This window comes from Crocuta crocuta, unplaced genomic scaffold, assembly GCF_008692635.1.
Source record: "Crocuta crocuta isolate KB4526 unplaced genomic scaffold, BGI_CrCroc_1.0 scaffold13, whole genome shotgun sequence".
Lineage (NCBI taxonomy): Eukaryota > Metazoa > Chordata > Mammalia > Carnivora > Hyaenidae > Crocuta > Crocuta crocuta.
The window spans coordinates 8,994,411-9,020,141 of record NW_027530007.1 but is presented as its reverse complement, the minus strand read 5'-3'; the positions used below and the strand labels follow the sequence as shown (position 1 = coordinate 9,020,141).

The 25,731-nt window shown below is 52.4% G+C and overlaps 2 protein-coding genes and 1 long non-coding RNA gene across 4 annotated transcripts in view; 2 read left to right on the top strand and 1 right to left on the bottom strand.

Moving 5' to 3' along the window:
- Positions 1-14,424: 14,424 nt before the first annotated feature.
- LOC144231363 (uncharacterized) lies at positions 14,425-15,287 on the bottom strand. The gene is made up of 3 exons (XR_013335068.1): positions 15,202-15,287; positions 14,872-15,061; positions 14,425-14,637 (listed from the first exon to the last, which is right to left on the bottom strand). It is a non-coding gene; the product is annotated as an uncharacterized LOC144231363 (long non-coding RNA).
- A 5,221-nt stretch (positions 15,288-20,508) lies between these two features.
- ISG15 (ISG15 ubiquitin like modifier) lies at positions 20,509-21,689 on the top strand. Its single transcript, XM_077763951.1, has 2 exons — positions 20,509-20,659; positions 21,144-21,689. Exons 1-2 carry the CDS (start codon positions 20,657-20,659, stop codon positions 21,651-21,653), a joined length of 513 nt encoding a protein of 170 aa, XP_077620077.1. The 5' UTR covers positions 20,509-20,656; the 3' UTR covers positions 21,654-21,689.
- A 1,702-nt stretch (positions 21,690-23,391) lies between these two features.
- The window catches only part of AGRN (agrin), a 32,172-nt gene continuing 29,832 nt past the window's right edge, over positions 23,392-25,731 (top strand). For both annotated transcript variants that reach the window (XM_077763950.1, XM_077763949.1), the window contains exon 1: positions 23,392-23,613. In XM_077763950.1, coding sequence (XP_077620076.1) covers positions 23,407-23,613 — 207 coding nt within the window. In that variant the 5' untranslated portion in view covers positions 23,392-23,406. The remainder of the gene's footprint in view (positions 23,614-25,731) is intronic.

Below are 25,731 nucleotides of genomic sequence, written 5' to 3'. Positions count from 1 at the left end.
TTAAGTAAAATAAATAAATAAGTCATGATGAAAAGTACAGCATAGGGAATACAGTCAATAATACTGTAATAACTTTGTACCCTCACAGATGGTGAGTACTCTGATCACAGCGAGCACTGTATGGAACTGGTGAACCACTATGCTGTACACCTGAAATTAATTCAACATTGTATGTCAACTATACCTTAAAAATAACAGGAAGCACTTTCCAAATCTCCTGACTCCATTCAAATTAACCAAGTCAGTATGAGTTGAGCCGTTCCAAGCAGCTGTGAGGACGAGGGTGGGTGACACAGACGTGGCCTCTGGAGCCCACGGAGAGCGGGGTGCCTGTCTCCAGAAGGAAAGCGGGGAGAGAATTCCAGCCAGGAGGCTGAGTTCAAAGAGACAGAGACCAGGAAGAGCTTGCGTGGCTAAGGAACTGTGTGTGGTCCCCGACAGAGCCTGAGAGATCCTTGGAGGGTCCTCACTGCAAAGCTCCTTTTGGCAATAGCGCTGAGAAGCGATTACCAGAAATAGGAAGTAAAGGTAGAACGGGGGTGCGGGTGGGGGTGGGAACGACAGGGAGTAAGGCAGGCAGGGAACCGGAGACCGGGGTCTGGCCTAGAGTAAACGCTGCCCTCCTGTGGAAGGGAGAGCATGACGGCCTTGAGTCCCAGGTGATTTCCCCAGGTGGCTCTTTTTCATCTGGCCACACAGGTAGTGAGGACGCTCTTTTTTCCTGCAGGATATGTGGGCCCCANTTCACATCCCCACCCCACCCCCCTTCTGCACTGAGGCCCTCCCTGAGCAACTGCTCTCCCCCAACCAAGGGGAGCATCCTGGTCCAGCAATAGACCCTGGGCAAGTCTTTTGCCCAAGAGGGCTTCCCAGGCCTTATCAACTGTTCCTTCCCCACAGCCCTGCCAGAGCCACAGCACCGAAGACAGAGGGACTACTTTGAGTCTCCCCCCGGGCCAGGATCACTGAATGTGTGTATGTGCAAGGGTATGCAACCTGGGCCACGTGGCTGCCACCATCTAGGACCACTGACCCAGGCCCTTGACTCTCAGGGAAATGTGCAAGGTAGTCAGAGGTCAGGGGGTGACTGGCTTGGTGGGGACCTGGAAGTCCCTGTCAGGTGAGCATGGCGGAGTGGGGGAGAATCCGGGTGACCCCTGCCTATAACACAGCCACGGAGGCCACTGGAAGAGCAGCAGACTAACCTCTGGTGGTGACCCACCCTCTTTCTCCCTGACGGGCCCTGGCCAGGCAGAAGGCAGGCAACCATCTGATGAACTTGGCTGCAATTGGGAAATGAATCTTGGCTCAGCCTCAGATGGGCTCAGGATGAGATACTCCAGTCTCAGTTTATATGACTCAGAACACCCCCTCACTGCACCCAGAGCACAGCCCCCCCCAGCAGCTCAGGAAGAGTTGGGACCTCAGGACAGTGACTCCAGGGCCGATGTCCAATGCTGCCTAGTATCACTGCTGGGCACAGTATGGCTGACACACAGTAGGTACTCAGGACAAAGACATGGGCAGGACCACCCTCCAGTCTTTTCCCACTAGTAGGGACCTCCCCTCCCCGGGGACACAGCAAGGCTGGACTCTGGGGGAGTGGGAGCCCTCCCCCCCGGAGCCCCCCCTNCCCGGCACTAAGTGTTCTTTGCCAGTCTTGACCCCAGTTCCCTGTCCCCAGGACTTAGACACCCTCTCCTGAGCAGACACTGGCCTAGGGCAGAGTCAGTCCAGGCAGCTTTGTGTTGAATGAACCACGAGAAGAAAGTAGGAAGTGGACCAGGCCCGAACCAAAGCTTCAGGGCAAGGTTCAGGCTCTGGTCACAGCTGAGCCACCCAAGACAGAAGACAGGCGTGTGACTATGTCTCCACCTTCCAAAGTCCACAGGAGTGGGAGTGGGGTAAAGCACCTTAAAAAACAAACAAATATCTTGCCCAAGGACGCTGCACAGCTGCTCCCCCACACTGGGATACATTCTGGGAAACATGGTGACTGTCACCTTCCCGCCCGAACCCCGAGGGGCCTCTCACACCCCACACACTTCTAGGAGGGGGGCTGGCTTCTGAACAGTCGCAGGCGCGCCAGCCGGGCGGGGGAGGGGCGGTAAGGGAAGGGCCGACCCGGGGGCACAGACCCTGGGGAAGGGCCACCCGAAGTCCCGCCCCCGAAGTCCAGCGCAAAGTAACCAGCAGACCCCTACCCCCACCCCCGAGCTAAACGCTGAAAGAAATGGCAGACTAGAGTCTTCACGAAGACAAAAAAAGATTAAAACTCTCACGGCGCGGCCCCTGGAAACAAGTACCCTCTGGTCCACTCGCAGCAAAGGGCGCGGCCCTAGAACGCGGTGCAGCTTCCGCTACAGCCCTCACCGCAGCCGCGGCCTCCAGGGGGCGCCCCGGCCCTGNAAAGGAGAGGTCGCCAGGGGAAACGGGTCGGGCGCCCGCCCCGGGGACTAGGCGAGCCTCGGCCCACAGGCCTCGTCCGCCGTCGCCAGGCCGCCGCGGGGCCTCGGTCTCAGCCCACCGGCCGCACGCTAAGCCTCCCTGGATTCCCTCGCCCTGCGCACTTCCCCAAGGCCCGTGACGCAGCGAACGTGGAACACGAGCCACTGGGTAGGAGAGGGGTCGGCTCCCAAGCTCGTGAAGCAGGCAGGGTGGCGTCTCGGGACGTTTAAATCGTGGCACAGAACCAGTGAGGGTGCTGCGGCAGGCGGGCCACGTCACCGTCACGCAGGAAAGGACGTCACCTGGTCTGGCTGGCGATGCCACCAGACAGAGGTGATGTCTCTGGGGAAGGCATGTGGTGATAGAAGCCAGATAAGGGGATGTCACAGGGCTGGTGATGTCACATTTGTCTCGATTACCCAACAGCAAAGTAGCGCTCACAAAAAATGAGGAACAATTACTAAAATCTGCTTATTTCTGGGGCGCCTGGGGGTCTCAGTCAGTTGAGCTTCGGACTTAGGCTCAGGTCATGATCACGTTGGAGGGTTCCAGTCTCCCATGGGCTCTGTGCTGACAGCTCAGGGCCTGGAGCTGCTTCGGATTCTCTCTCTCTCTCTCTCTCTCTCTGCCCCTCCCCTGCTCTCACTATGTCTCTCTCAAAAACTAAAATAACACATTAAAAAATGTCTCTTTTTCCTTAAAAGCATCTGTTTATTTCAAAGTGGCATAGTGGGAAAAACAAGACTATATTTATTTTCCTGTTTCATGTTATTTTCATGTTTTGGGCTTTATGGTGGGTTTTGTTTTGTTGATTTGTTTTTTGTTTGTTCGGGGGTTTTTTTGTTTTTAAGATTTTTTTGTATTAAAAATTTTTTTTAAATATTTTATTTATTTCTGAGAGAGAGAGAGAGAATGTGAGAAAGGGAAGTGACGGGAGAGAGGGAGATACAGAATCCGAAACAAGCTCCAGGCTCTGAGTTACCTGTCAGCACTGAGCCGGACGTGGGGCTCGAACCCACAAACTGTGAGATCATGACCTGAGCCGAAGTTGGACGCTCAACTGACTGAGCCACCCAGGGGCCCCTAAGATTTTATTTTTAAGTAATCTCTCCACCCAAGGTGAGGCTCAAGCTCACAACCCAGAGATCAAGAGTCTCATGCACTACTCACTAAGCCAGCCAGGCACTGCGATATTATTTTCATTTTGAATTATGTTGCTGGGCTATAGTCTTTTGAGTACTCAGAGTCTCCAGTCCTCTGTGGCCTGGTGGCAGTGTTGTATCCATCCCACAGACGTTTCTGAGGCTCACTGCAGGCCTGGCCAGCCCTTGGGGCTGGGAAAGCCTCTCATGGGGCTTCGAATCTGGTGGAGGAGAGGGCAAGCACAGGAAGAAATGGGAAGGGGCGCCTGGGGGGCTCAGTCAGTTAAGCGCCTGACTTTGTCTTTGGCTCAGGTCATGATCTCACAGTTTGTGAGTTCAAGACCCACAATGAACTCTGTACTGATGGCATGGAGCTTGCTTGGGATTCTCTCTCTCTCTCTGCCCTTCTTACTCTCTGTCTCTCTCTCTCTCAAGAATAAATAAAAATTAAAAAAAAAAAGAAAAAGAACCGTGGAGGCTGCTGGGATAGAGGAAATCTTACTTTCCATCCTTACTGCATGGTGGGATCTTATGGAGAGAATGCAGCTCTTCAAGGCCCCAGACTGAGGGAACGGCATCCCCACGATCAAAGGGACTGCAGGGGCCAAGGAAGGGGGGGAGGGGCAGGCAGAGACACAGGGGCCGGGAGGCTTCTGGCTCCAGGAAGGGTCTGAGAGTCTCAGGCGGCTTTTCTGAGCAGGGGAATGAGCCAAATGGCAACTCCAGAAGGGCCCCCTCCACTGTTGTGGGTCTACGTAGAGTCTCGTCGGTGCTGACCCCTGACCCAACACCCATTCCCAGGGGCCCACTCTGGTGCCCCATCCAAAGGCCTTCTTCCTATTCTGAGGCTAATTCTAGTCTAGTGCCAGGCAAAGATTGCTCCTGCCCTCTGTCGCTGTCCCCTGCGGTCAACATGGGGTGATAGGATGGGGCAGGGGGCAGCTAAAGTCCCCCCCGCCCACAATCACATATAGGCACCCAGATGAGGCTATCCATTCTCCTCTCCAGCCTCAGAGGAGCATGCCGGAGGAGTGGAAGCGGTGTTGGAAAGCAGCTGGAGTCAGGCAGGAATCTTCTGGAGGAGACCCTGTAGCACAAAAAGCCCTGGAGTAGGTGTTGCAGCAATAGCCCAGTGGTTTCAGCAAATCCGTGAGTGAAGCACCTCCTGTTGTGCCCGATTCTCGAGTCCCTGAGACCTCCAAAGAGCCGACACCGATGCAAGTACAAAAGGGTCTTTATTACAAGCTCGAGCAGGGGCTCACCCGCCTACCGGTGTCGGGGCGGCAGGTGAAGCCCCGAACAATAGCGAGCAGGGTTTTTAAAGGGTAAGGGACGGGGGTGTTACAGTACGTGTAGCATCATCACATAAGCACCGGTTACAATTGTACAGCAGCACCCATGGTAACAGCTTTGACCGTTCAGTATCTGGGAGGTGTTCGTTACTTTTGGTGGGACCCAATCATGACCTTTGAGGATCCTTTGAAAATGACCAATTATGAGGTGAGTTCAAAGGGCCCTCGTGGGGTTCAGGCAAGCGGTGAGAAATTGGCCAGTTTGTACAGAATAACTGTCTACAGTTCCCAGCCCTGACTCAGACCACAGGAATGTTTTTTGATTAGCTGACCTGAGGGCGGTCCGAGGATGGCTTTAGCCTTGAGCAGTCTGAGGAACTGGGGCTCCGTGCAGCCCGAGGGTGCTCTCAATGGAGGCCTTAACCTCAAAATGACGTTACTTAGGCTCTTCATTTCCCCCTTCTCTTGTGTATTGGAAGGCCCAATCATGGGTCTTCTGTCGGATTCCAGTCATTAGGGTGCTGGTGCTGGGACCCAAGTGTTACGGGGTGTATTGCCCCCAGACGTTCTTGCATGAAGGCAAGCAATCTATTTATATGACAGAATCTCAGATGGACACTGTTATGCAATTGACGAAGAAATTCAGTTATTTTCGTGACATATAATAACTTTATACTAAAACATTAAAACTTTAGGATTTCCATATATATCTGGGCAGTTATAGCATTTACCCATGCAATACAACCTAAGGTTTACTGTTGTACATAGTGTTTTTCCAAGTAACTTAGCATCTCAAATTGGCCAAAAGACCTTTTTTACTATTTAAATCCTGGGAAGTTTGTTAAAACTTTAGGAAGTTATAAAGTGTATCCTAAATAGGATTACAGATCATTAAAACCTTTTTTTTTTTAATTCAACTAAAGTGGCAATAAAAGATCTTAAAGGCGAATGTAGAAAAGCCTAGCTCCTTTAACATTGAGAAGTTTTAATTATGCAATCAAAGACCTGATAAAGATGAAACCTAAAGCTTTGGTTTTCTTGGCAGTAAAAGGAGAAAACCTTTGTTTACATTGTCTTATCAAGAGTAGATTTACAATCCAAGAAAACTTTGTGTTTTGACTAGAGAGAAAAGCAGAGTTTTAACTTTATACCAGTGTATTTTTAAAATTCCATTCATCTCAACCTTAGTTTATCCTGAGTACACATAGAATAAATTTTAAAGATTTCCCTTCACGGACCTTCTACACCTTCCTTTGCCTTTAAACTTTGTCTCAAAACCATTTTTCTCTAAAAACCAGTCTTATTTAGGACAAAATTACTTTCTTTTACTCTCACTAAAAATGTATTTCTATTTTTTACATCTTTTTAATGTATCTCTCAGTTTCCTACATACAAGATTGCTTTCCTTATTTTCCATCAGTTTTAAGTTCACTTAGCAGAATTTTAACTTAGGAAACCTTAGTCTCCAATTGAGAACTTAGTAACAGTTGAGAGGTGTTTATACTAGAATTTTTAAACCATCTTTTTAAAAGGCCCAAATAGTCTTACTTTTTCTGCAATAGGAAGCTGAAAACACAAACCTATGTTTAGTAATCATGCATTCTATTTGGATAGAGGGCATGCAATTCGGGCCAGACATGTTTTCAAAAGGAGTTAATCCCATCTGGCAGGGGGAGTTGCGCACCTTATAGAGCGCAGAGGGGAGGAGAGCCACCCAGTCGCCGCCAGTCTCCAAGGTCAATTTAATTAAGGTCTCTTTTAGAGTTTTATTCCTTTTTTCTATCTGTTCTGAACTCTGGGGTCTGTACGCACAATGTAATTTCCAATGAATCCCCAGGGCCGTGGCTAGATTCTGGCTTACTTTGGACACAAATGCAGGTCCGTTGTCTGACCCTATCATCTGAGGAAAGCCATACCTTATGAAGATGTCTTTTAGGAATTTTTTTGGCCACGATCTGGGCAGTCTCACGTTTGGTTGGGAGTGCTCGGCGGGCGGTGGTTCCTCAGCTACTTGGTAGGTGTTCTTTATCAAGGGCCGCTACTTTACCGTGGAGATCCCGGAGCTAGCCATCCACAACGACGAGGAGCTTCACAAGCTGCTGGAGCGAAGGTTAAATCCCGCATCTGGTGTCAGTGGCGTTTCAGGCAGGCCATCCGGCGCGTGGTGGTTGGCGACGGTGAGTCGCCGCGGGGGTGTGAGCGGCCGGTTCGGGGCCTTGATGTTATTATTGTGCGCTCCTTAGAATGTTGACCCCAGTGTCCATTAGGAACTCGGTGGATTTTCCCTTTTACTTTTAGGGTCACCCTGGGTTTGGGGAGGGGTGCTGAACCCCGTCTCCCCTAGTCACTGTCATCTCCCATTACTAGAATGGGAGTTTTAGACTTATTCTTGGGGCATTCTTTGGCCCAATGTTCTTTTTCTTTGCAGAGGGCGCATTGATTTTTGCTTAAGTGGGGGCGCCCCTCGAGCCGCTGGGAGTTCTCCTTACCTTCTTTTTTTCCTGAAGCCAACTGTCTGAGGCGTCTTTTCCGGTCCTCCGGTCCCGCAGTTGCCGCAAGTAGGATCTTGGCCAAGCCCTGGCTTTGTCTCTTCTCAGCTCGTACCTGCTTGTCGGCTGCACTGTCCCTGTTGCTGTGTACCCTCTGTGCCATGAGCACTAGATCCTGGAGGCTCTTTTCCCTAGACATTCTAGTTTCTGAAGTTTTCTCCGAATGTCGGGGGCGGACTGATGATAAAAGCCACCGCAGCTAGGTTTGCCTGAGCCTCTGGATCCACAGGGGCGCACGGGCGGGATGCCTTTATTATTCTCTCAAGGAACGCTGCGGGGCCGTCCTCTGGTCCCTGACTGACATTGTAGGCTTGCGAGCCGCAGCCTTGAGACCTGCCAGCAGAGTCAGGCGGTAGACTGAGACTCTCCCTACCTTTAGTCGAGTTGTAGTCCCCATGTGGCCGTGCCAGGGGAACCCCAGCGTCATTCGAGCCTGGTCAGTGGTGGGAACTCCAGTGGGCCCAGGAACCAATTTCCTGGCTTCTGATTGGATTCTTTTCCGCTCCTCAGCAGTGAACAGGCCCCGCAACAATTGCTGGCAATCATCCCAGGTGGCTGATGAGTGAACAGAACAGTTTCTAATGGGTTAATAAGGGCGCGGGGATTCTCCGAGAACGGAGCGTTTTGAGACCTTTAATTGTACAGATCACTTGTGGCGAGGGGCCAGTAATGGCGGGGCTGGTTGCCTCGATCATCAGAGGGGCCCGTGGCCCTCAGGGGCAGGACGGTAGAGTCCAGTCTCTCAGTCGTCATTCCACGGCAGCTTCGGGTCCCTTGGGTGGGCCGCTGGGGCCAGCGGGACAGACAGCGCCGGTGGTTTGGGTGGCACCTTTGCCCCTCCTGCTGGGCCCTGTGGAGGGGATTGATAAGGAAGGGGAAAAAGTTAATCGTTCCTCCGTTCCACCCTGTAAGATAGGGTAGAGCTGTGCAGAGGGTTTAGTTTCCTTTTTCAGCGGCTCCAAGCCTGGGAGGGTGGGTCCTTTTCAGCCACCGCCAGGACCTCAGGTTTCTGTGGAGGCAAGAAACTTTTTAAAAAAAATTTTTTTTAATGTTTATTTCTGAGAGAGAGAGACAGCGTGAGCAGGGGAGGGTCAGAGAGAGAGGGAGACACAGACTCTGAAGCAGCTCCAGGCTGTGAGCTGTCAGCACAGAGCCCGATGTGGGGCTCGAACCCACGCACCGTGAGATCATGACCTGAGCCGAAGTCGGACGCTTAACCAACTGAGCCACCCAGGCACCCCAGGAAACTTTTAATCTATTATCTCCAGCCTAGCACCAATATTTGCAAAATGGGGTAAAAAGAAGCCGAGGGTTTAGACTCAGGTTGTTGGGACTTAGCCTTTCGGGACAGCGCCCGTTTCTCAGAAGTCTGTCCCATCTCGTCAGTCTCAGTCGCCCACTAATAAAAGTCTAACAGACACAACCGACAGCCACACACACACACACACACACAGAGACATAACAAAGTTTGCTGCTCACGCCGCGGCAAAGAAACTGAAACTGGAACTGGGACGAAGGCTTTCGGTTGGATCGTGGGCACAACCTGCCTTGTCCCTCTGAACCAATACAGAACACAGGTTAGGGACAGTCCGCTGGACACTTTGTCCCCTCCAATACAGAAGGAGTCTGGAACGTCTTCCAGGTCTCCCGCGACCGTGGCCCCCAGCGCGTCCGCCTTGACCAATTTTGGTCGCCTAATACAGATTTGTCTCGAGACCAGAGTTACATAGATAAACACAACAGAAAGAGATTCTTACCAGCTGGCTGGCCCTCTGGTTCGGGGGTCCTGGGGGTCTTGGGGCATCCCAGACAATTCCCCAAATGTGTCTGATTCGTGAGTCCCCTGAGACCCCCAAGGAGCATACACCGGTGCAAGTACAAAAGGGTCTTTATTACAAGCTCGAGCAGGGGCTCACCTGCCTACCGGTGTAGTAGCAGAAGGTGAAGCGAAGAACAATAGCGAGCAGGGTTTTTAAGGGGTTAAGGAAGGGGGTGTTACAGCGCACACGTTGTACGTGTAGCATCATCACATAAGCACCAGTTACAATTGTACGGCAGCACCCATGGTAACAGCTTTGACCGTTCAGTATCCGTGAGGCGTCCCTTACTTTTGGTGGGACCCAATCATGACCTTTGAGAATCCTTTGAAAATGACCAATTATGAGGTGAGTTCAAAGGGCCCACGTGGGGTTCAGGCAAGCGGTGAGAAATTGGCCCCTTTGTACAGAATAACTGTCTACAGTTCCCAGCCCTGACTCAGACCACAGGAATGTTTTTGATTAGCTGACCTGAGGGCGGTCCGAGGATGGCTTTAGCCTTGAGCAGTCTGAGGAACTGGGGCTCCGTGCAGCCCGAGGGTGCTCTCAATGGAGGCCTTAATCGCAAAATGACGTTACTTAGGCTCTTCATTCCAAATGACCCTAACCCGAAGCTGGCATGCCTCCCACTTCTTGTTTTCCCAGCTACCCCTGTGTGCTCTCTTCCAGCTGTTTTTAACTTTTTAAAATAGTTTATTTGTTTTTGAGAGAGAGAGGGAGAGAGAGAGAGCAAGTGGGAGAGGGGTAGGGGGGGGGGCGAAGGAAGTGAAGCAGGCTCTGTGCTGGCAGCAGAGAGACTGATGTGGGGCTCAGACTCATGAACCCTGAGATGGTGGCCTGAGCCAGGGGCAGATGTTTGACTGAGTCCCCCAGGTGCCCCCTGTTCCCATTCTTGATTCACAGAACAGAACAATTGTTTACTATGACATTTTGGGGTCATTCGCTACATAGCTGGGGTAGCTGGGGTGGGCCAACCCCAGGACCCAGGGAGAGTGCCCTTTTCCTCCCACCACCTTTCCTCCCTGTGCTTATTCCTTATTTTCTCCAGCATTTTTTATTTTTTTAAGTTTATTTATTTATTTTGAAAGAGTGGGAGAGCTCGTGTGCATGCACAGGAGAGGGACAGAGAGAGAGAGGGAGAAAGAGAATCTTGGGTGGACTCTGTGCTGACCCATCTCATGAACCGTGAGATCAAGGTCTGAGCCGAAACCAAGAGTCGGATGCTTAGTCGACTGAGCCACCCAGGCTCCCCTCCAGCATTTATAGAGGCTCAGTGGCTTTGAGCCCTGGCTTTCCACCTGATGAGGTGCTTCTTGGGAGCTGTCAAAGGCCAGCTGACTGTCTTTTGTACCCAGGCCCAGGTGGGCCAAGCCCCAGATGGCTGATGGTCCAGGGGACATCTCCGGGGCCCACTGGTGGCCATGGGGGTGTGGGGGGGCCAAAGCAAGAAAGTCAGTGTAGGAGTTTGTGGGGAAAGACAGAGGTATCTTCTAGGCCAGACATGAGACTCCAGCCTTGGGGGGTAGGGAGTCTCACATCTGGGCACCGTGAGCATTCCACATGACACCATTCAGCCAATGTCCCTTGAGGGCCTGTGAAGTGCTGTTTTGCGTACCCTGCACCCCCTCCCCCCCAGCCTTTGACATGGGGAGGGCAATTATGTTTACACCCTGCCCCTTACATTCTTCTGGCACACGGATTCCAGAACATCAGAGACACCGCAGACCACCACCCGCCCTGCCCCTCCAGGCGCCCCCCGCAGAGTCCGCCACCCCCTCTCCTGCCAGGGGACAGCAGCGCGCTGGCTCCGGCAGCTGTGCCACAGCTGCCACGTGACCGGGCCAGACCTTGTGCCGTTTTCCTCCTGCAAAGTGGGGGTTAGGGGCTGAGTCTTGTGTTGGTGTTTGCTGGGATTACAAAGTGACAGAGGCCAGGGCTGATGGGGTCCGGGACACAGGATGGGGATGAGAGGAGCAGGGCCCGGGCAGAGCCCGGGAGCACGAAGCTGCGGGTGCTGTTTGAGGGTCCAGGATGGTCTTCGTCTTCTGTGGCCAGAGGGCCATCTTCTACCCTTGTAGGCCACGGAACTGACACGCCCTCCCTCAGCTACCCAAATACTGGGCAGGGAGAGTAACCCTGCCCCCCAACACCTGCTGAGTGACAGCGTCGTCCCCCCCCAGCCCCCGTGGTCAGAATGTTGTTGGTGCTTTTGCCCCAGTCTGAGCATTGACACCTGTCTACATTGGGAAGTCGTATCTCTCCGACTGCTGGCAGGTGACAGAACCCCCACCCAAGCCTGCCCCGCTGGCTTCCGTGGGTGCTGCTGTTCATTCTTCTTGGACCACTGCACCTGCGGAGAGGTGAGCTTCCTTGTGCTTTCTTGCTGGCACTTCCAGACCTGTCTCTTTCCTAGCACAAAAGCCCCAGATCTGACCTTGTATTATCAGGTCTTAACTTGCTGAAGTTGCCTGCATCCCTGGGAGCTTCCCTCATCTCCTTCCTGCTTTACTCCTGATTCCCTGTCGCTTTCCCCACCCACTCCTGTCACAGCTCCTGGTGATTTCAGAATGCACACAGGGGACTCTCCGAAGTCCTGAACACCCTCCCCTTCAGCGGTCCTTCCCACCTGGCCACTCGCTCCCCTTCTCACAGCCGCAGCCCCTCCACAGTCTAACCTCAAGACCCACATTCTCTGACGCGTTCCCAGCCTCGCAGCTCATGCCCCCCACTCTCCCCCAGCCCCGCTGAGATCGGTGGCCCTTGGGTAAGACCCAGGTTAGTACTTCCTCATCCCCTGATGTCCTTCCCTTACTCTGTATCCAGAAAGACTTGCCAGATGGGCCATTGTGTCTGCTTCCTAACCCTACCCCCATCCTCCAGGTTCATCACATTCACTTGGCCGAACCATAACCCACATTAAATCCCACCTATCTTTGTGGCTTAACAAGCCCCGGCCTGTTCCTTCTCACAGTCGGTGGATCTAGGGGTGCTGGTGGCTTCCCCAGGGCCCCCTCATGCAACTGCTGTCAGTTAGCCTGCGAGAAGAGAAGTGGCGCTATGTATGGACACGTGGGGCTGTGGGCACTGGGCTTCCGTCTCTCTGCCACGTGGCCACATCCTGCCCAAGCTAGACCAGCTTCCTCACATGGCTTGGCCAACATTTCAGAAGGGTGACGTGGACACTCAGGGTCTCTTGAGGCCTGGGCTACAGAACTCACAGAGTGAAACTTCTGCCAACATTTCAGCAGCCGAAGCAGGTCACAAGGCCAGCCAGGTTCAAGTGGGAGATGCCGTGGCCGCGTTTCTCTATCAGTCATGTCAGACTTCTGACATCCTGTAGCTGCGTGTGGCCAGAGAGGCACTGGTCAGCCTTGCCTTACGCTCTGGACTATGGGGCTCATGTGGCTCTCATGCTGCCCAGGCATCTTATGTTTCCTGGCCACTCGCCAGCGTGCTCCTGAACAACTCTCGCACGCTTTTGGTCCGTCTCCCACAGTGCCTTCTCCCTGCCCTGCTCTCATCTGATGTGGAGCTGAGGACACAGAGGGCCGCAGATCACATGTCCTTTGGCTGAGTCGCGTGCTCTGCATGCACCGGTGCTTCCTGCATGAGGCAGGTACCTGGCACTGTCCCCTCTGTCTGCACCTGCAATTCCTCTCCCTGTGCATTCATTCCTGTCATGCTGTTCAGGTTAGAACAGCACACACAGCATCGACTTATCAGGTACCCACTTCACTTTCCATCTACCGCTGCTTCTCTGTGGCAAAGCCCTGGGAGCGACCACCTACTGCATGAACCCATCTCCTCTCCTCCCCTCTCCCGAACTCTCTCTCTATCTGCCCCAAGACTCTATGGAGACAAAGCTCATCAGGGTCACCAGGATGTCCCTGTGGCTGATCTAGTAGCGAATGCGGTGCCTACACATCCCTCACTGCTTCTAGGCCTGTCAACCCCTGACTACCCTTCTGCCTCACTGCCACTCCTCATGTCTTTCTGATTTCTCCGTGAGTTCTCACTCTCTCTGTCTATACCCACTCCCTTGCACACCTCACCTAGGTTCCTGGCGATGGCACCCCAATTCGTATCTGCAGCCTGGGCTTATCTACGAACCCCCTGGCTGTATCCCTTACCTGATTTTAAGTCTAATAGGCATTTTGGCTGCAAGGGGCCCACAACCAAGTTCCTGCTAGTGTCCTATGTTGTTGGGGTTTGACTGATCGCCTTAGTTTCACACCCGACCGGGAGCCCCCACCCACTAGGAGGCCCTGACCCCAGGGGCAAGGTGGGGAGGCCAAGCTCCCTCTGGACTCCTTTTGACCTGCCTCTACCCTGTGTAGCCCCAGCCTCTTCTCTCTGGCCCAGACTCCCACCCCCACTGATTAACAGTGTGTCCATGTTCCCCCATTTAGCCTTCAGGCTTCTGATGCCTGGTGAGTAAGTCTTTACACTAACTTCTCTGTTAGACAGCTGGGGAGGGGGTAGGGTCTCTGCCTGGTGAATGAAGGCTCTTGCCTCCTCTGCGTCTGACCTTTCTTGGAGTTCTCGGGCCAGCGCTCTGCCGTCACCCTTAACACCTGGAGTCCACGCCCCACACTGGCCCGTCAGGCGCGAATGCAGCTCTGGCTCCCTGATGCACCCGAACACCCGCTCCTGACCACTTGTTCTGCCGCTGACTGCGTCACCGCCACCTTTTGCCTGGATTGTCATAGACTCTCCTGGTTGGTCTCTAGCTCCCTTCCTGACCCAAGGTCTTTTAGTTCTTGCTGCTGTTCTGAGGGTCCTGTCAGGCCTGAGAGGAATCAGGCCAGGACCCTCCGTGGTGAAAGCAGAGTGTGGTCAGTAGCCATCCACACGCCCTACTTCTCTGCATCCCCTCTCCAGCCTCACCGCCTCACGCATGTGCAGACACAGTCCTGCCTCAGGGCCTTTGGAGTGTCTGAGCCTCTGCCTGGGAAGCTCTTCCCTCCCTGTTTACTCAGAAGCCACTCTGGTATCCCCTCTCTCCATCCCCCACTTTAGGACTTAAATCCCCCTTTCCTGCTCTTTCCTTTTTTTCTTTAAATGTTTTATTTATTTCTGAGAGAGACAGACAGCATGAGCAGGGGAGGGTCAGAGAGAGAGGGAGACACAGAATCTGAAACAGGCTTCAGGCTCCGAGCTGTCAGCACAGGGCCCGACATGGGGCTCGAACCCACGAACTATGAGATCATGACCTGAGCCGAAGTCAGACACTTAACCGACTGAGCCACCCAGGCGCCCCATGGTCTTTCTTCTTCGTACTTACTCCTGGCAACAACACATGCCTTCTGCACCTCCTTATCTCACATGGTGTCTGTCCACGTGAGCTCCATTTTGTCCAGGAATAGTACCTGGCACACAGTCTTGCACTCTGTAAAGACACGTTGACCAAATGAATGAATGACAGAGATGACATCTCCCCAACATCCAGACAATGGTACCATGTTTTCCCCAAATCAGTGTGGTGACACCATCCCACTGGTATCTGAGCAATGGAGGCATGTCTTCCAATATCTGATGTCAAAATATGATTTTCAAGGCAAAAACAAAATGCAACTTCCATACAAATACAGAGAGAGCACAATCAAGTGTTTGTTTAGCTCACCAATGAGGAAACCAACAGGTTCCCAGAGGCTTTGAGGGAGGGGTCCAGGTCAGCACAACACTGGCAGGTGCCACATGTGGCAGCAAGACCGTGTTTCTCCAGGACTGAAGTCCTCTGTGTCTCGTCCGACGGATGTCTATACCATATCAACTTAACTTCAAAATATCAGCAAAGACACCTCCAGAGAGACCTTCAAGGATAAGAAGGACCCTTGTGCTGATTTCCAAGTTTGAGATAATTTTTTTAACACTAGAGGCTGGTGGCCTCTCCCCCAACCATCCCACCTGAGTCTCCTTCTCCCCATTTTGGCCCCAAGGCCCAGATCCCCACCTGGTGAAGTGAAAGATGGTGTGGTACGGCTCAGGGCAAGGGCTCTAGACTTCATGGGGCGCCAGGGCTTTGTGTCTTGAGGTGAATCCTGCAGAAAAGGAGGATAAGGTGGCCGATCCTTCCTTCTCTTCCCTCCCCGCCCCTTCCTCTTCCCTCAAAAGGGGGTGCGGAATAGGTGGGCCCGCAGATGCATCCACTGGATTTTCTGTTTTGTGTCCTTCATCATCAGCCTTGGATTTGTCAGGTGCCTGCCGCTTCCCTGCTGGGTCTGGGGTGAAGGGATGAAAGTGTCATTTAGTGGCAAGGGACATTAAGGGAGCCTGGTTGGGCCCAGTCGCAGCCCCTGCTCCCCTTGACGGTACCTCCAGCACAAAGAGCCCTGGGCCTCCACACTGCAGACTCCAGGCCTTGTTTTCACGTGGTCCCAAATTCAGAAGGCTTGTCCCTAACACACAGGTGACCACTTAGGATTATGGGGTGTGTCCTGCCCTTGGGGCCATGTGGGGCAGAGTCCAGCTGTGCTTCTTCCTTGCCCTCACCAGGTCCTGTGGATTTGAACTAAGTCCAGTGCCCCTCACCTTGCTCCTCCCATACCACAGCCCTAACTCACTGCCTCCCCCGGGCTAGAACAACTCTCTGCACCTCAGGTCTGCCTTCTACTTCTCTCCTTCCCTATAGGCCATCCTTGCAGCAAAAGGAATCTTTCTCACCTGCAGACTATCTCTTGACTTTCCTGAGATCCAAGCCCCCCCCCCCGCCCCCGCAATCTGTTTGGGGGAGAACCAGACCTAGGGCTGTTTGAGTGTCCTGCTAGGACAGCTGGTCAGTGTGGGCATGACAGCCTTATTTGGACTCCCTGCCCTCCACTGAGTCCTGCTTTCCCTAGACACTCATTACAAGGGGCTGTGGCGAGGAGAAGGATGTGTCCACCAAGTGGGTGGTGAGGCTCTTGCATGGGAAGGGATGGGGCCCAGGACAGTGAGGCTGTGGCCCAGGTCAGGGGATGCTTAGCCTTCCTAGTGCTGGGTGGAGGAACAGAATGACACTTCTCCCTCAGAGAACATGGAAAGGAGAGGGCTGCCCATTTAGTGAGTCCAGCCATCATCAGATATTTACAACTAATTAGACTTCAACAATAAGCCTTCCTTAAGAAATTGGCCCACCCAGTGTCTCTGACAACACTTTTCTTGGTCAGCCACAGTGAGTAGCAGGCTCTGTGCCACTTTCTCAGCAAGTCATGGTGTGCTTGTGGCTCCCAACATCTATCCATCAGAAGGTCTGTGGGGGCAGCTTACCCTCATCATTTCACAGTGCCTTAGGGTGACCTCCAAGCTGGGACCAAAGGTCCTTAGCGAATCAGATGTCATCCAGGATGATGGTCTCAGGGAGCAGTGACTGGCCAGGTGGAAAGGTGGGGGAAAGGAATGAGAGCAGAGATGTGTTGTTGTGGTAGATTTGCATCCAACAGAAGAATCTGGACTGTGAGACTAAAACCTCTGTGAGGTGTAAGTAGTAAGGACTGTGGACATTCTTTGAAAGGTCTTTTTTTGTTGTTGTTGTTGCAGTTTTTAGATAGTTGAAGGGTTTAAAGATAAAATCAAATATATTAAATGCCTTGAAAAGGTTTTAAAGGTTTAAGGAAGTTTAAGTTAGTTTGTAAATGAGAGAAAATATTAACCGAAGGCCCTTTTATAAGCGACCATTATAATTTCATAAGTAGAATATTAATGTTTCTGACTAGAACTTATATATTTTGCGGCCAAATTATTAGGTGTGTACATGTTTAAAGTTATCTTCTTTTCTTTGTCTTTTTAATTTTTAGTGTTTATTTCTGAGAGACAGAGCATGAGCAGGGGAGGGGCAGAGAGAGAGGGAGACACAGAATCCAGAGCAGGCTCCAGGCTCTTAGCTGTGAGCACAGAGCCCGACGTGGAGCTCTAACTTGTAACTGCAAGATCATGTCCCGAGCCAAAGTTGAATGCCCAACCAACTGAGCCACCCAGGTGCCCCTAAAGTTATTTTCTTTTACCAGTGAACTCAACCTTTTATTATTACCTTCTGTATCTCTGTGACAGTTTGCATATAAAATTTATTTGTTGATATGTTAATAAAATTGTTAATATGGCTACATCTGCTTCATTTTAGTTAATAGTCATGTGGTATGTTTCTTCCCATTCTTCTACTTTCAAATTTCTTGTATCCTTGTGTTTCAGATGATTCCTATCTTCTGTAAGTCACGTAAAATTAAATTATTTTTAACCAGCCTGACAGTACTGGTCATTTAGTCCCCCTGGATTTCAGACTTCTTGCCATTGTTTCAAGCCCCGCCCCCCGTCTGTGGTAGTTTGTTATGACAGACCCAGAATCTGAGATGGGTTCTGTCAGTATGCTTCCTTAATGATTTTGCATTTAGTTCTTCCTGTCAGAGGCAAGAAGACAACTGGTGACATGGGATAAAGTAACTAAAAGAAAACAAAGATTCTAGTGCCATATGTCAGTATTAAGAAATAAGAAGACATCAATACCATATTTAATAATGGTCATCTGGGGGAGATTGGAGGTGGGGTTTTCACATTCTGTATTCTTTATTTCACTAAACATTTGTGTTTTTTCTTTTTACAATACCAATACGACTTATGCAAGGAATGAGTCAAGATATAAACTTAAAATAATAAAAAGAAGAAAAATTAAATCCCTCTGTTTTTTGTGTGTTCACAATTTTGGAGTCCTATGAAGTTTTGGGGGTGAGTGGTGAAAATGGGGAAATTAAATGTGAAAGATTCATATTCAAAACGTTTATTATTTCCATTCTTTTACCTTTTTATTTCAAAAATTATTCATTTTCTTATTTACTTAAAGTTTATTTATTTTTAGCTAACTTATGCCTGTTATATGTTATTTGTAATAGAAAAATTTGGGAACAACCTAAATATTCAACAATATGGGATTGATTAAATACCCCTCTATACTATAATGCACTCATTATGCTATGGGGAACATATGCAGCTATTAAAAATTGTTTTTCTTAAAAGTATCTATTAATATGGAAAAATGTTTATGATATACTCTTTTGAATAAAGCAGTTACAAAATGGTGAGAGTAGGGTGTGTTAACCTTTTTAATTCCTTTTTCTTTATTCCTTAAAACATATTTTTAAAATATTTAAATGTTTAGGGGCGCCTGCGTGGCTTAGTCGATTAAGCGTCCGACTTTCGCTTAGGTCATGATCTCGCCGTTCATGGGTTCAAGCCCCACGTCGGGCTCTGTGCTGACTGCCAGCTCAGAGCCTGGAGCCTGTTTCAGAGTCTGTGACTCCCTCTCTCTCTCTGATCCTCCCCTGCTCACGCTGTCTCTCTCTCCTAGAAACAAATAAAAAAACATTTAAAAAATTCATAAAATATTTAAATGTTTATTTTTGAGAGAGAGAGAGACAGAGCACGAGCGGGGGAGGGGCAGAGAGAGAAAGAGACATAGACTCTGAAGCAGGCTCCAGGCTCCAAGCTGTCAGCACAGAGCCTGGTGACGTGCTGGAACCCACAAACTGAGGTCATGACCTGAGCCGAAGAAGTTGGATGCTTAATCGACTGAGCCACCCAGGTGCTCCTATTGCTTAAATTGTTTTTTTAATGTTTATTCATTGTTTTAGAGACAGAGAAAGACAGTGTGAGAGGGGAAGGGTCAGAGAAAGAGGGAGACACAGCATTCAAAGTAGGCTCCAGGCTCTGAGCTGTCAGCACACAGCCCGACGTCGGCACGCGGGGCTCGAACTTATGTGAGATCATGACCTGAGCCGAATTTGACACTTAACAGACTGAGCCACCCAAGCACCCCAATGTGTGTTTTTAACTTTTTTTTTTTTTGAGGTAAAATTTATATAACAAAAATTTAACCATTTTAAAGTATATAATTTAGTGTCGATATATTTGCAACGTTGTGCAATCATTACGTCTACCTAGTTCTAAAACCTTATATCACCCACAAAGGAAGCCTCATATCCATAAAGCAATCACTCACCATTCCCACGCTCATCCAACACCTGGCAATCATTTCTGGTCCCTATGGATTTGCTTACTGTGGCTGTTTCATATAAATAGAATCATATAATATGTGGCCTTTTGTGTCTGGCTTCTTTCACTTAGCATAATGTTTTCAAGGTTCATTCATGTTGTAGCAGTGTTCAGTAATTTATTCCTTTTTGTGGCTCAATAATATTCCATTGTAAGGGTGTATCATATTTTGTTTATGCATCCATCTGTTGATGGATTTGGTTGTTCCCACAGTTTCTACCTTTTGTCTATTGTAAATAGTGGTGCTATGAACATTTGGGTACAAATATTTGTTTGAACACCTGTGTTCAATTCTTTTGGGTATATACCTAGGAATGGAATTGCTGGGTCATATGAAAATCCTGTTTAACTTTTTGAGGAGTGACTACATTGTTTTGCACAGTGGCTGCACCATTTTACATTCCATCAGCAATAATATGAGGGTTCCAATTTCTCTACATACTCATTCACACTTATTATTGTTCTTTTTGAATTGTTATTATTTTTATTATTATGTTATAGTAATATATTATTATTATTATTGTCATACTACAGTAATGGGTGGGACATAATATCACATTGTGATTTTGACTTGAATCTCCGTAATGACTTTTCCCTAATGACTAATGATGTTGAGCATATTTTTATGTGGTTTTTACCATTTATATATTCTACAGCGAAATATCTTTTCAAACATTTGTCCAGTTTTTAATTGAGTTGTTTATCTTTTTATGGTTGAGTTATAAGAGTTCTTTATATATTATGGACACTAGACCCTTATCTGACGTATGATTTGCAAACATTTTCTTCCATTTTGAGAATAATCTTTTCACCTTCAGGATAATGTGCATTATTAGTTCATTTTTATAGAAAATAAGAGATACATTTCCTTCATTAAAAGAAGGAAAAAACAATCTGAAGAAATATTGTCCTAAACCAATGGTGACTATCTCTGCGTAGTTTGGATTGTCACTCTTGTTATTTCTGAATTAATTGTGGCAATGTTTTCGAAACTTACTAATTTTGCAAAACGGTAAATGGAAAGTGAAAGTTCTAATCGCTAGGTCATGTTATTACCACTTCTATGCATCATGTAAAGGACCTGAAGTGAATGGACATTTAGGGGGTTTCTGAACGCACACGGGGGCAGGGTCCTGAGTGCCGGGGAAGTGGGTAGTCCCGGCTCTTACTCATCATTCTGTTTTGTTTCTGCCGCTCTCTGGGGCGCACCTTGGGAAAAGGAAACTGAAACCGAATCTGAGTTCAACCACTGGTGAGGCTCTCTTCCCGACACTGCCCCCTGACGTGTACAGCCCTTCATAAAAGGGCTGAGCATCTGGAGAGCTGGAAGCCGAGAGGCAGCCAACTCGTCTGCGCCTGTGGAGGACCTGGTGCCAGAGCCAACAGCCATGGTGAGGGGGGCTTGACAGGGGGGTGGGGCAGGTGGGCTTTGTACCAGTTGATTTTCCTCCCTCACTGCTGGGGTCTCCCAGGGGTGGAGCCCTCACTGTGTGCAGGACCAGTGGAGATGCTCAGAGCTCCCTTGGGTCTCTAATCTTGGGTCCCTAATCATGAGGGGAGGGAGAGAACTCCTTCTGACACCAGGGTCTTGGTCTTGGAAAGTGGGTTTTCCCCAGTGTTCAACCCTGAGATCCTTGGCATTGGCACAGAGGGGCATCTTAGCGGGCTAAGGGAGGTGAGGTGATGGTTGCCAGTGGCTGCCTTTCCATTTCTGGAAATGCTCCTTGCTCGCCTCCAGCGTCTGGGGTCCCTTTCCTGGTGGGTGGGGAGGAGAGCGGCATCCCCAGCCCCTAGGAGCTTGCCCTGTGGCCAATGCCATGCAGGTAGCTCAGTAGGACTGAGGCCAGGGTCTGTGAGTCTGTGTGATGTCCACAGCCCGGGGACCTGAAGGTGAAGATGCTGGGGGGTGAGGAGTTCCTGGTGCCCCTGAGAGACAACATGCTGGTAGCGGAGCTGAAGCAGCAGATAGCCCAGAAGACTGGCGTGCCTGCGTTCAAGCAGAGACTGGCCACCCACCCTGCCGGCACATTGCTGCGGGAAGGGGTCCCCCTCCTCAGCCAGGGCCTGCGTCCCGGCAGCACCATCCTGCTGGTGGTGCAGAGCTGCGAGGATCCCCTGAGCATCCTGGTGAGAAACAACAAGGGCCGCAGCATCGCCTACGAGGTCCGGCTGACGCAGACGGTGGCTGAGCTCAAGCAGCAGGTGTGCCTGCAGGAGCATGTGCAGGCTGATCTGTTCTGGCTGAGTTTCGAGGGGAAGCCCATGGAGGACCAGCACCAGCTTGGGGAGTATGCACTCACACCCCAGTGCACTGTGTTCATGAATCTGCGCCTGCGGGGCGGGCAGGACCAGGACAGCAGCGCTGAGAGCTCCCCAAGTTCCTGACCAAGTGCGGGTAATAAAAGCTGACACAAAATTGAATGGCTTCTTCCGTTTCTGCCCTCCTCCTTCCCCCAGCACCCTCACTTCTGCACCCTTATTGATGAGGCTGGAGGAGAGGCAGAGGAGGAAGTGGGATAAGGAGACCCAGGGCCACTGGGTGGTCACTAGGCTGCATTTGTCAACTAAGTTAAGGGACAAGTCTAATGAGATCAAAATAGTGACCCCCCTCCCCGCCACTCCTCGGAGAAATTGAAGATGTCCCCTCACCTTTGGGAAATTAACTTCTAGAGAAAGAAGAGAGGCACACCTGCTGGCGCCCACCCCTATCTCCAGGTTGAGCCCCAGTCAGCCCCTGCATAACTGGTTCCCATCCCCCACATCTAGCTCAGCGGACGGTACTGGGAAGGGAAGGCGTGGTCAGGTTCTTACTAGGGCCAGCACCCCTGGAAGTGCTGGGCGGGTGAGGCCCTAGCACCCACCGGGCTGGGTGGTGAGGCAGGCTCCTCCACTCCCGCCCGAGGTCCTCCGAGACCCTCCAGCCCGCCCTGTCCAGCCTGCACTGGTCTGCAAGCTGCTGAGTGGAGACTGTTCTCTAACAAGTACACCTTAACGGAGACGCCATGACCAGCAGGTGAGGGGCCTCCCAGAATGGGGGATTCCTCCAGTCCAACATGGAAGCGCTTCTCCCAGATGGAGGGCGCACACCGAATTTGACACAAACTACACCTGCTTCCAGGTAGAATGTTTCTTTCTGTACCGATTTCCCAAGGATTCCATGGGAGCCAGACTGAGGCAGCTTTGGACACAGGCAAGATGGGCGTGGGGAGAGACATAGAGAGCACATACACATTTCTCTGGGCTAAAGTCCACGACTCTGGGAACACTCAGCCCTCAGCCTTCAGGGTGTTCAGGGTAATTTGGCTGGAGACCCAGAAGCCCCTTTCTGGTCTGTGGGGGTCTGTATCTGGGCTGAGAGGCTTCTAGGTCTTGCTCATCTGTGACCAATATTTGTAGACAGGCAGCTGTGTGTATGCGTGTGGGAGGGGTTCCAGCTTCATTTCCTGGGTCCCCACCTCGTCAAGTGTCAGACTGGCAAGTGTGAGCATACACCCTTGGCGCCATCCTCCTTCCCTGACCCCCCAGGGTCGGGGACGGTGAGGTCCTTCACCAGCGGGGCCGCTTGCACCACTCACCCTCCGCTGCTTCTGGCTCAGAGATCTGCGGCGGGCTTGGGGCGGGGGGTGCCACACATTCAGCTCTGGAGGGACAGAAGGGGTCTCCTCCCCCGCCCCCGAGACCTTCAGCTAAGCTAGGCTCTAATTTGTACTCTCTGGATCTCCGTTTACCCGATGAACCTAGACAGGCTGGCTGGAGAAGCGCGCACCTAAGGGCCGGGAGGGGGCGTGGCTGGCGGCGCCCCGCCGACCGCGNGGCCCGCGCCGGTCCGAGCCGGCCGGGGGCGCGGCCTGCTGGGGCCGCGTTCTCGCCTGCGCCGGCTGGGGGTCCGGGACCCCCGCGAGTTTCAGTACCCCGGGGCTGTGGTGTCCCACAGGGCTCTTCCTGCCAGGAGAGGGGCGCAGCCCTGCAGGGTCCGAGGGGCAGCGGGCCCGGGACTTGGCAGCCCCCTCCTCCCGCGGCGCTGGCCCCGGCGCAGCCTGGAGCCCCTTGGAAGTCCCGTCACGTCGCCTCCAGATTATGCATTAACCCGATTGCAGCCGCATTTCCTGGGCTGGGNCCGCCGTCCTCGGCCCGCGCCATGGCCACCCTGCGGCCGTCCGGCCCGGCCCTGCTGCAGCCGCTCCTGCTGCTCCTGGTTGTGGCCGCGCGCGCCCTGCCCAGCGCCGACGGGACGTGCCCGGAACGCGCGCTGGAGCGGCGGGAGGAGGAGGCGAACGTGGTGCTCACGGGCACCGTGGAGGAGATTCTCAACGTGGACCCGGTGCAGCACACGTACTCGTGCAAGGTGCGCCCCCGGCGGGACCCCGAGCCCTCCCCCCCCAAGCCCCTCCTGGAGGCCGGGGCTGGGGGCCTCTTCCTCTGCCATCCTGCGCCCCTAGCCCGNGGGCCGCCCCACTGAGACCCCCGCCCCAGGCCGTGGGAACGGGCACCAGACGCTCCGCAGCTCCCGCTCCCGCTCCCTTGGCGACCGCCGAGCCCCCGGGTGGGGCGCGGGGTCCTGGAAAACTCACGACTGCCAGAGGGAAAGTTCCTGCGGTACTGCTGCAGGCCCACCTCGTGGTGCCCAGGCCCGGGAGACCCAACCGTGTCTGCCCCCCAACCCCCGAGCTCACTACCTTACTGGAAACAAGTGCGCCGCCCCCCAGGGAAACTGTATGGCTATCGCACCCCCTCCCCATAAGCCATAGGAAAGGAATGGGGACGAGGGGAGGTGATGCCTTCTGCTTGGGGTGAAAGTGGGAATTTGGCCTGTGGTTAGTGCTGTCACTCCATCCCAGAGGCCTTTACTAGGGTAAGGGGTGGGGGTCAGGAGAGAGTGGAGTGTACATCTAATCTCCCAACCCCAGGAACCCTCATGGGGGGTGCTGCAGTGACTAGGTGTGGGGACAGGAGCAGAAAAGTGGGTGGGGCCGTTGCTGAGCCTCAGATGTGGAGGGGTGCAGGGACAGGTGCCCATCCTGCTCCTAGGAGAACGGGATCCCCCTGGCCACAAGGAGAGGGGTCCTTGCCTGGCCTCTCCCTCAGTTGGATCTGGGAGTCCCCTGGGATAGGTATGGTGGGGTTTTTTCCCCCCCACAATACGTTCTTAGGGAGGGCTCAAGGGATCCAGGGCCCATCCCTGCTTTGGCCCCTAAAACCACCTCCCTGACCAGAAATCGGATCATTCCTTCTCCATGGAGATGAGGGGCGGGGGGGCAGCTTCTTTCAGATTGGCCTGTGTTGGCTACAGCTGGGATCCCCTGCCCAGCCCCCTCCCCTCCACCACGCCAGGGCACTTTGCCAAGTCCCTGCAGGATTTTCCCGACTTCCTCCCCGCTGCTCCTGGGTGTGGCTGGGGTGGGGGGAGGCGATGAAAGCAGCCCAGCCCTCTCCCTGCTGGTTATCATCCTTCTAGAGCCTACTGTGTGTCTGGGGTTGGGAGGGATGAGGTTGGACACTTGGGCCACTGGAAGGTGGAGAGTCCCCACAGATGCTGCCTTCCCGAGGCTCCCGGCAGGGACCTGGCAGGTGGGCAGGCCACCATTGTCTTTCATCACCCATTCCAGAAGTCTCAACTCCTGAAAGAAAGGGGCTTCTTCTCAGGGAGTGTGTGGTGAACTCATGGCCCCAGTGCATATGTCCCCATGGATCTGTTCCNCCCCTGTACCCACCCACCCCCCTCACCCCCCTGGGCTGTGGGCTTGTCTCAGGGCTTGGTTTGTCAGAGCAGGTACCCTCAGGGCCCCAGGAGTGAGAGTGTGTAGGGTGGGGCTGCCCTGTGCTGCCCAAACTTGATTTTGTGGTTCGAAGGCTGCCTTGACTGCATTCACTGTAGGAGCCTGGCAGGAGGAGGGGTCTTTCACCTCCTGGGGTGTGTGGGGGGAGAGGGTGTCTTAGCCCACCCACAAGGCTGTAAGGAGCCAAGCTGGCCCAGAGCCCTGAGCTCAGAGCCCATTGCTGTTCAGCTCCATTGTCCATGTTAGCTACTCCGGGCTCTCCCCAGGGGTGGGTAGACGGAGAAAGTAAGGACATGGAAAGCAGGCACCCAGGCCGGGTGGATCCCCTTCCCATTTCTTCCAGCCTGAGCTGAGATGGACATTATAGGAATTGGGGTGGCTGAGGTCGGTTAGACCCAGCGAGTGGGAGAACTGCCTCCTGGGTAAGGGTGCATGTCCTTCTGTGTGACATGCACAGGCCGTGGCATCCATCCAGTGTGTGTGCTTCCCTGAGGCCCCCTCCTGGGGGCTGATCCAGAGATCTCCGCACATTTCTGCCCAGGCTTTGAGTCTACTCTGGACATCTGGCCTGAGCAACTGAGGTGGGAAGAGAAGAAAAAGCCCAGGCACCCAGTCTGGTACTTGTTCCTGGACTCTGTGATCTCTTCTCCCCAGTGGAAAGAGAATCACTGATACCTGCCTCCTCC